A 10,754-nucleotide genomic window follows, 5' to 3' on the forward strand; every position below is an offset into this window, starting at 1 on the left:
TTTGATGATGTTTCCGTTTTCTGTTTTTTGTTTTCACGCCACATGACTACTGAGCAAAAGAGAAAGGAATTTGAGAATGAAACCCGAAAGAACTTTTAGGCTAGTACACATTGACAAAATGTAATTGTTTCACATAAATTCAACAGATTGAATTTTCATAGCAAATATATTCACAAAAGAAATCTGTTCTTAAAGGAAAAACTCGAGGTAGGTTTTCAAGAGTGTAACCACAGACGATCTTGCAGCCGCTCTTCTCCAGCACCGAACATCTCATCAACCCTTTCACCATCTCGGTAGAAATGAAAAGTAGGCGTATAACGAATATGTTGAGTTGTTTCCGGGCATTCATCAATATCAGCATATACAAAAGAAAGCTTTGGGAACTTGTTACTTAACTGGCAAAATGAGGGGAGGATCTGACTGCAAACACGGCACCTGCAACATTAAACCAACAATTACTTAAATTTGACGCATTAAATGACACGCTAAAATGTTCTTACAATCCCAGTTGCATTGTACTCATTTAAAATAAATAAATAAATAAAAACACACAAAGATGCGTCCACTGTAGAATGAGAATACAAGCTACAGCATTTCTTGAGAAGTCTGTCACATGTGTTCACATATGACAAATACAAATACTTATATAGCTCTAACTTAGTTCTACATGTTTGATAATTATCGAACTGTTCTACAATAAATAGAGAGAGCCAATGTTTACAGTAAACTAGATCAAGTTGAAACATTTTATGAAACTTGTTTCAAAAGTGGAAATTTAACTTGGCAAATATTAGAAAGAGGCAGTTCACATACCAAGATGCACCATAGTTGATTACTGCCTGCAAACATATTTTCGAAAGCACGAATTAGTTCAAGTCATTATTATATATAAATAATGCACGTACATCATACACACAAATGCCTATTCAGTCAATTAAAAATCAGCAAACACAACAAAACCCAATTCATTATTCAATGTGGAGAACCATTGGAGGGTAACAAACAGTCAATTCAACAGAAAGAAACCCAGTCCACACACAACAAGAAAATTCAAAATCAGATACCTTTAAAGGAAAAAAAAAATGGAATCAGTCTAGGGAATCAAATGAAAAAATACCCACAAACCAAAATGATTTGTAGACCGAACAGAATTGAAAGGTTGAGTTTCTTTCATTGATGTTCAAATGCTTACAGGGGTTTTGGAAGTTCTGATTTGGTGAAAGATGTCCTTGAGGTTTTCATCACTGGAAGCACTCCTGAGGTTGCCGTGGCGATTGACTGGCAAATTCAGACCTGTGCCATCTAACCCTTTCTTTCCCTTCTCTTCTTTCACTCCCAAAACAACCCCGCCTTCCATTTCTTCTTGGGTTGTCGTTAATTAATCATTCCAAACTCAGGTCCCAGCAAATCGTTTAACATAAATGTCCAGGAAGAGCTGGGAGATTGGGACTTGGGAGCGGTTTGAGGACTTAAATGCTGCAAACTCTGTAAAACAAAAAACAAAAAGGATTATTACTAGTGTAAAGTCCCACCACATGAAATTATACAACATAGGTTCCATCAGAAGTTCATTAACCCATGAAGTTCCACAAATAAAAATGTTTGTAAGCATAAGTCTTTTAAAATTGCCAGTTCATTTTCAAATACCATTGAATCTCAGACAACATGACCCAGAAATAGCAAAACAAAAATTAGGTAATCAAATGAGATTGAGATAAGTTGAACCCAGAAATCAACGAGATGCACATAGAGATATATTCGAATTCCCAAGTCAAAACAGATTGAAATCGACAAGGGGAGAAAACTTACGGGTTACAGATGGTGGGTACTGCTCGGTGATGGAGGCGCCAGACAGAGCTCAGAGAGAGAGAGAGAGAGAGCGAGGGGTGGGGTATAGGGGGTCAGCAGCACAAAACATGGATTTTATGATTTCATGGTCTAGTTGTAAAAAGGGTAAATTACAAAAAAATAGGCTGAGTTTTGTTTAAAATATAAATTAATTTTTATAGTGTAAAAAATTATATTTAATAAAATTAATAAAAAAATTAAAATTTTTAATTGTTCATCTATATAATAATAAAATTATTTGAATTATTAATTAAAATAAAATTTTAATATTATTAAAAACTGTTAATTAACTTGATGATTTATTAATAAAAGAACTCATTTGTTATGAAATTAAAAACTTGAGAGGGTATAATGTAATTTTTAAAATCACAAAAAATAATTTATAATTTAAATAAATCTGAATATATTTGTAATTTACTTATATTTTGAGTACTAGTGTTCAAGAGTGGTGTGCAGCTGCAACCCACTATCATTTTAACAAGAATAAATTACAAATACACTTCTTAAATTTTATTTAAATTATAAATTATTCTATGTAATTTTAGACATTATATTATGCCTTTTAAAGTTTTTAATTTTATAATAAATAAGTCTTTTTATTATTAAATTATTAATTTAATTAACAATTTTTAATAATGTTAAAATTTTATTTTAATTAATGATTCAGATAATTTTATTATTGTATAAGTGAACAATTAAAGATTTCACATTTTCGATTAATTTTGTTAAATAAAAAATTCTAATAAGAAGGTATTTATAATTTTCTAAATCACAAAAAATAATTTATGTTTTAAGCAAATTTTAAAAAGTATATTTATAATTTATCTATTATAAACAAGAAACGTGCCCTTTTGTTAGTTATTTTCTTTTGATAGGGTTACCAATAGTGAATGACATCGTTAAGGTTATGTTTTGTTTTGTTTGTTACAATATAAAGAAGATTTTTTTAATTATACCACTTTAATTGCACTCCAACTTTTATATTACTTTTTTACCGTTAATTTTTTTTGACCATTAATTTTGTTTACAAGAATATACTTAATGATAATGATTATTTCAAGGTAGTTTTTATTTATTTATTATTATTACTTAGACCCCTACACGCTTCGCGCATGGGCGTCGCACCATCACTGGCTACGAACAAAGTCGTGACGATTGCGCTATCATTGTCTAGGAATTATAGAACGAGACAAACAAATGACAAATTGTCATTAAATTCTCTAAACTTTATTGTATGAATTGAAAAAGGGGACAAAAAAATATAGATCGAATAATCAAATAATAAAAAATGAGGTAATTATTAGAAGCCTTGATATAGAACACAAGGAACAGTATAATTGGCCAACCAAAGCTTGACCCTCTTGACTTATATACCCCATTGATTTGATATAATTTGCTTTAGAGCTGAAAAATATGAATTTTTTTCTTGTACATAGTTGAATGAATACATAACAAATTAAAATATCATATTGAGCCACGACACTTCACAATAAAAAATGTAAAGTTAAAAATCTAATCATTCCCAAAATTAAAATTTGTTAGATACCATATGTTCTAAGAACAAACTTATTACGGAGATATAAGCCTCCAGTAGGGTAGCCCTGAAACCAATTCCAAACGCTTGAGTTGGCTAATTGGGTCAACTTCCTCCCTCTTGGAGAAGTGTTAACTGTAGCAGCATAAAGAGATCAGAAAAAAGACATCTAATGTAGCTTCTGCATTCTTTCTCAATAAATGCAATAAAATTGCAATGACAATAATCTATGAGAGAGAGAGAGAGAGAGAGAGAGAGAGTAAAAAAATGTTGGCCCAAACTTGCAAGTTTCAATTGCCAAGGATATGGACATGCACCAGGAGAATCATAATTGACAGCCAAGATATTGATACCGTCCTGTAATAAGACATTGAGCGAGGATATATACATGCACAAGAACAGTGAACTTATGTCACAGTTTCTATCTGTCAAGAAGTAGAATAATGCAGATAAAAATTAAATAATAAACAATAGAAACTAAAGCAGAACATACAATAAACAAAATTACACCAAAAGGAAGTATAACTACAGAAAAACAAAGACATGAAAATAGGAATGATAGAACATTCACTGAATAATCATTACAATACTTCAATGGTACATCTCATAATTTTCGTAAAATACAGAAACAAGATAAATTGTTGTAGAGAAACTGCTTATGCACTCATGCAACAGAACAAGTATCATGAAACTTTCGAATTAACTCAAAACTATTAAAAAGAAGGATTTATTGATGTATAAAAAACAAATTGAAGAAAAGACCATGGACTCCACTCTAATGCATTACATATCAATAGTTCAAACTACCTCCTCTTGAATATTAATCAATCTTATGTGGGCTTCTTCTTCCCTATTTCTATAATAAATAAATAAAAAAAATCATATTTTGACTTTATTGGAAAACCTTATTGGCTTAAACAAAAAATCTACTGATACAAATTTTTAGGTATTCCAAATCAGTCATGGCAAAGAAACAAACAATTGGTATTAAAGTAAACACACTCTACTACTTAAGCAATCAAAAGAAGGCCGTTTAAAAACCAATCGGTGCAATTTCTTAAATAAACCCAACCAAATCAAACTAAACCTTGCGTTCCAATTTCTTGAATGCATAAAAAAAATTAGAAAGATAAGGGAAGAGAGTACTTTAGTGCCAATCAACACCATAAGTGCAAAAGGGCTGACTTGGGAAACCAACAACGAAAGTGATTCCCATGCTTGTTTAATTTCCACAAGAATTGAATTAGGAAATGCAATCAAACTGGAATTCCATATTTAGCCTAAAGCTAGTTGGGGTAGCTTTTGCCCAAATGCTCTTTTCCAAATGGGGCTTTCAATTGTTTCCCATTTCAATGTTTTTTTTCATTCCACCCTGAGCAAATTAATAATTTTCCAACTGCTCCTCTAACGCAAAATAGACAACAAACAATACAAAAAGAAATTTCTTGGCCCCATAAAACAAGAACAAACATTGACAGAACATATATAATAACTTTAATAAATATTAGATATAGAGTTACGTAGCTTTGAATTCTATTGGTTGTAAAATTGCTTCAAGGAATCCAACAAACAAAAAACCACACACACACACACACAAAAGAAAATAGAAAAAAGAAAAAGAAGCTTACCTTGATCATTTTTATCCATCTGTGCCTTTGTTTCAGTAATTATTATGAAAGCAATAAACACTTGAACACCAACAAGAAAAAGCCCACGTCGAAAGAAATAGTTCCTTGTACAATCATCACAAGGCAAGGCCTAGAGTGGTAAATAAAAATTGGAGATGAGTGCACACACTGAATGGAGAAAACATAGAGCAAACAAACCATGAAATTCCTTGTACACACATGGAAAATGCTCAGTAATGGAAGAAACTGAGCAATAACATTATGATGAAAGAAACGTTTTACTTACAATTCCCATGGCAGGTAGTCCCTTGTCAAAAAATCAAATGATTCCCAAGAATGAGAACAGTAAGCCAAATGCTGTCAATCCCAGCCCAATCTCTGTTTCATCATAGAGTTTCCAGTTCTTTCATTAATCAGAATTTTGAAATGCAACAATTCGTAAAAATAGAGTTAATGTTATGAATGTAAAGAACCTAAATAAGTTAATTGCTTTGTATAACAAAATAAACATATAGAAGAGTACCTTATCCAATGTCAATAAACACCAAACAATCAATAATGGGATTCGAGCATTTCAATTGCCAAACCACTTTAAGAACATAGAATTATAATTCATACAAAAAAACAAGAAAGAAATCATCAAAATGGGAAAACTTTGACTAAACCATATGAGGGTTCCAAGCAATTGAGGGATAGATAGATGGTGGGTAATTTGCAGCCCACGTGTCCAGCCCACATCTGCAAGGAAAAACTAAAAAATAAATAAATAAGTAAATAACTCAAGAAAACTAAACTACTCAACAAACAGAGCCCAAATCCAAATCCAATAAATAGCTCAAGGAATGATATAATTCTAAACAAACTTATTTACATAAACAAATAGCACAAATTGATTCTCAATTCCCAATAATATTTGAGAGTACACATTTAAAAACACATAATCTTGTTGTTTTTCAATGATATACTAATATTATTGCTGTCAAGAGGATCAAATTCATCTTCTAGATCAAAATAATTTTTGCTGTGAAGAGGATCTACCAATATTTTTGGTGGATTTAGTAATACCATTTTTCAAGCTAAAGGAAGACCATTTTCTTAGATGAAACCTAATTTACCTCCAGAAGTTGCTTTTAGAATCCAAACAAATTTAATCCATTTACCCAAAATACCCACCCAGCAATTACACAAAACAAAGACAGAAGTTGGGTTGGGCATACTAATATTATTCCAGGCAAGGGGAACAAACTAATAAAAAAGCAATGGTGTCATCATCAATCAATAAAAGTATGTTATTATTGGGTTGGGCATATTGTCAAACACATGGTGAGCACAAGATAAAATTATAGCAGAACAACAAAACAAAGACAGCACATAGTTTGAGCCAAATATTAAATTGAATTGGGGGCAACAGATGAAGGAAATCAAATACATACTGTCAAACAAAGCACCCTTAAAAACCTAAGATCTTTCACCAAGAGCCCAATGTCATATGATCGAGCACATGGTGGACACACAATTAAACAGTTGCGAGGATAAAAAATAGAAGCCCCAAATAGATAAATTAGGAATAATTTCATAATTGACAAAAGGAGGAAGACACCTCAGTTTCTGCGGGTTGTTCCAGCTCATAGAACATACACCAATCCAGGATGTATGGCCATAAATATACTGAACGTTCTGTTTCGGTGATGAGTTTGAAAATCGACTTAAGTCTCGAAGATCTTCCACCATTCCACCGATCGCACCACTTAACTCCCGAAGAGCTTATCAGTTGTGTCATCAGCTTATCCCTTCTTGAAGGTTCCTGCTGCTTGTGGTCTTCCTGAAACGATGATAATGGTGTATGCGTTTTGTGCACGATTCCAGAAGGGAGAGCTGTTGGCCTCCGATTGGTTGGTTAATTGGTTGCAGATGTCGTGGCTATTGTTGTTACAAAAATGTTAGATACCCTAAAAATTCTATTAAAAATTTTATCAAATGTCTTCTAAAAGTTCTATTAAAAATTTTATCAAATGTTTCATATGGGTATGAGATCTACGTGGGACCCACATTGCTCAAATGTCTCACATAGGTGTGAGACCCACGTGGAACCTACATGAACCTGTGTGAGTCCTACACCCATATAAGCATTTAATAAAACTTTTAATAAAATATTTAGAATCTCTAACATTACTAAGGATCGAGAGAGATATAGCCGAGCACCAACGTTACACCACTGCGTTACACCAATGTTGTATCATTTTTATATATGTTATAGATTACTTTTTTTTTAAATTTCAGTCCCTTATCCAATTTCATGGTGTGAAACTCTCATATTTTATCAATTGATAACCGTCTCAAGGGGACGTGGAATCCCTCTAGTATTTTTTTTATGGATAAATTACACTGATACTTCTGAGTTTATGTTTATTATAGTTTTTTTTCATATTTAAAATATTACACTAACATTTTATTGTTAGTTTAATTATTTGAGAGTGTTAACTTTTAAGTTAAATTGACATATTTTTCCTTAATCTTTACAAATACTTTAAAGAGTAAATTATATTGACACCCTCTGAGGTTTCAATTTAATACGGATTCTCCCCTGACATTTAAAAAAAAAAAAAAATTATAAAAATAAATATGAAGAAATATATTTAATTTGTAAAAAATTATTTACAACCACTCGAAAGATAAAAATTATATAAAAATAGTAATTATTTTTTATTTTTTATTTCTTAACCAAATTAATTTTTAATTTTTAAAAACAAATTCTAAAAATCAAACCATATATAACCTAAGAATATTTTGATAAGTCATTTCTTACGTTGGTAACTTATTTAATTATTTGTTAATTTTACAATATTTTTACTATCTGAGGTCTGTTTCGATTTTCAATTTATATTTACAAAAATTTTAAAAATTGTTATAAAAACTTGTTTGATAATTTTTTTGATTTATAAATGGTTGTCTCAGTTTGTAAATTTGAGAAAAAAACATAAATTCAAAAAATGGGTTTACGTTAGTTTTTAAACAGAAATTTAAAATTTTGACTAATAAAAAAGATTTTCAATTATTTTTTTTTCAAATAATTTTTTTCCACTGAATTTTTTTTTTCAATGAATTTTTTTTTCCAACTAATACTAACCAAGGGGGCAATTGGTAATGCTACTTTAAACCTTAGGGAAGAGATTGTAATTTCTAAAATGTAAGGGGTGTTAATGTAATTTATCCAGTGATGGCAAAATTAGTATTTAAAAAAATTAAATTGTTGACATCAATAAAATCTGTTAGTTGACTTAACAGTCAACTAGTTCATGGATCAATTTGTAATAAAATTTTAAACCTTAGGGAGGAGGATGTAATTTTCAAAAAGTGAGAGGAGAAACTGTAATAAATATAAACATCAAAAGGTGTCAATGTAATTTACCATTTTTTCATTTAGGCATCATCTATTACTTGATTAAAAGGCCATAAAATATTGAATTATAATTTTTAAGTCAAGTGTCAGATGATAATTAGATGATGAAAGTGCTAGACATTTTTTTTTTTTTTTTTTTGAACAGAGGACAGTTTAGAAACACCACAGCAAGAAAACAAACAGAAAAAAAGAACCATCACAGCAAAATAAACTAAACGGAAGCAAGACAAGCCACAAGCCTAGGAGGTGGGTTAGAGACCCAGTCCAGAGGAAGACTGTTCCGAAGATGATGATGAGCCACCCAATGGGCCACTTTGTTGGCTGCTTGTGGCCTCTACAAAAAGGAGAAATCACCTGATTGTGCCATGAGTTTTATATCAGCAACCACAGCAGCACATTCTCACATAGGGACAGATTCTGAGACACTGAGATGAATTACCGATTTGTTATCGCTTGCGATTTGGACTCTAGAAAGGTTTAGGGAGGAGGCAAGCTGACAAGCTAAACGACAGGCCAAAGCTTCGCCTTGTAGCACAGAAACTATAGAAACTTGCCGTGTTAAACCATCAAGGATGTTTCCCTGTAAATCCCGTAAAACAGCTGTGATGGAAGCTTTGTCAGATCCTTTTAGAGTAGCCACATCACAATTAATCTTAAAACTCCCACTGGGAGGGGGATGCCACTCAGAATTTAGGGAGATATGGTTCAAGGACTGGTGACGCATGGGGTTAGAATTCGCCGTAACTTGCAAAAACTCGTCTCTAGCCCATTGAGCTCGCTGAATGGTGGGCAAGGGGTCTACTGGGGTGGAATTAAATACAAAGGCATTGCGCTTCTTCCAAACAAACCAGCTAAACCAAGCAACTGAGCTAAAAAATTGGATACAATCCACCTTGTGAAGAAAAGACTTTCGAACCGCACAGACCTAGTGAAGGACTGAGGAGATAGAAGTCTAGTCCACTCTATAATTCAGGTCACACCCAAACCAAACAGCTTTGACCCATCCACAACCAAACAACAAATGCTCTGTCGATTCCACTTCAATCATGCAAATAGGACACATATTTGATGGGCTGCATTTTCTTCTAAATAAATTTTCCTTAGTTGCCAAAGCATTCTTGCACACTCGCCACCAAAAATGGCGGATCTTAGGAGGAACCTTTAGAGACCATACAAATTGCCAAAAATCCCTTGAAATCTGAAAAGAGATGGAGGGAACTTGAGCTTTTGGGTTGTTCTCCAGCTTGCCCGCAGCGTGATAACCTGATTTGACTATGTAATCCCCCGATTTCTCATCATGCCAAATCTGCGTATCCTCTTGATGAGCCAAAGAAATAGGAATTGTACAGATTGCTTGGACTTTGGCCTCCGAGACCAGACCCTGCAAATCTTCGACTTTCCAAATGTCGTGAGTAGCATCAATTGTGTCCACCACTGCGCTAACCCGGCTGATGGGTGGTTTTGGGGAGGAAACATTAAAACCCGGGAGAGAAGGGATTCATTTATCATCCCAAAAATTGATGGATGCACCATTATACACTTGCCAACGGACACCATTGCACAGGATTTTTCTACTTTGGATCAAACTTGCCCAGGCCCATGAGACGCACCGACCTCGAGAAGCTTCCATGAAATTAGAATGAGGGAAATAGATCCCCTTGAGCATTTTAGCACAGAAAGAATTAGAACACTTTACTAGGCGCCATCCTTGCTTTGCTACCAAGGCTAAATTGAAATCATGAAAGTCTCTAAAGCCCAATCCCCCTTCAGATTTTGGCATAGCCAACTGTGCCTAATTTACCCAATGAATGCCCTTACTCTTCAGGTCACCATTCCACCAGAATTTGCTTATGAGAGAATTGAGTTTGGCACAAAAATTCTTGGGGAAGATAAAACATGCCATGGCGTAAAATGGGATAGCTTGCACCACAACTTTAATTAAAGTTTCCCACCCTGCATGAGATAGCAATTTAAGTTTCCAGCCCTGCAATTTAGCTTGAACTCGCTCAATAATAAAACCATAAGCCTCCGCCTTTGACCTCTCCCAAAAAGTTGGAAGGCCTAGATACTTTGCATCAACCGGAGTTTCCCGAAACCCAGAGAGCTGTCTAATGCTACTACGAAGGGGGAAAGGGACATTGAGTGAGAATTGGACACTAGACTTGTCAAAGTTGACCAGTTGTCCGGTTGCAATACAATAGGAACTCAAGATATCCAAGATCTTCAAACATTCAGACTGATCTGCTTTAAGGAACAATAAAACGTCATCCGCAAAGAGCAAGTGAGAGAGAGTGGGACAATGTCTATTGATCTTGAAACCCGAAAGTTGTCCCTGTGAAGATTG

The 10,754-nt window shown here is 33.3% G+C and overlaps 1 protein-coding gene across 4 annotated transcripts; it reads right to left on the reverse strand.

The window, feature by feature from the left end:
- Window positions 1–69: 69 nt before the first annotated feature.
- LOC114289496 (thioredoxin-like 3-3) lies at window positions 70–6,942 on the reverse strand. 4 transcript variants are annotated; one of them, XM_082919402.1, is made up of 7 exons: window positions 6,611–6,928; window positions 5,297–5,748; window positions 5,011–5,140; window positions 3,668–3,739; window positions 1,193–1,485; window positions 814–839; window positions 70–435 (listed from the first exon to the last, which is right to left on the reverse strand). In XM_082919402.1, exons 5-7 carry the CDS (start codon window positions 1,355–1,357, stop codon window positions 216–218), a joined length of 411 nt encoding a protein of 136 aa, XP_082775528.1. In that variant the 5' UTR covers window positions 1,358–1,485; window positions 3,668–3,739; window positions 5,011–5,140; window positions 5,297–5,748; window positions 6,611–6,928; the 3' UTR covers window positions 70–215. The 4 variants fall into 4 exon arrangements, with proteins under 4 accessions (XP_082775528.1, XP_082775527.1, XP_028089044.1 ...); XM_082919401.1 differs by having other exon boundaries at window positions 5,297–5,761; XM_082919403.1 differs by lacking the exons at window positions 70–435; window positions 814–839 and having other exon boundaries at window positions 1,323–1,485; window positions 3,668–3,807; window positions 5,297–5,761; window positions 6,611–6,942.
- Between the last annotated feature and the right edge of the window lie 3,812 nt (window positions 6,943–10,754).

This window comes from Camellia sinensis, chromosome 3, assembly GCF_055761805.1.
Source record: "Camellia sinensis isolate YWXY chromosome 3, ASM5576180v1, whole genome shotgun sequence".
NCBI lineage: Eukaryota > Viridiplantae > Streptophyta > Magnoliopsida > Ericales > Theaceae > Camellia > Camellia sinensis.

Bases quoted from the DNA above. Each gene is read 5' to 3' on its own strand.
- LOC114289496 (XM_082919402.1), bottom strand. From the start codon at position 1,357: ATGGAAGGCGGGGTTGTTTTGGGAGTGAAAGAAGAGAAGGGAAAGAAA. The intron at 840-1,192 runs GTAAGCATTTGA...ATATGTTTGCAG, and splicing joins TCAGAACTTCCAAAACCCCT to GCAGTAATCAACTATGGTGC. The intron at 436-813 runs GTATGTGAACTG...TTAATGTTGCAG, and splicing joins ATCAACTATGGTGCATCTTG to GTGCCGTGTTTGCAGTCAGA.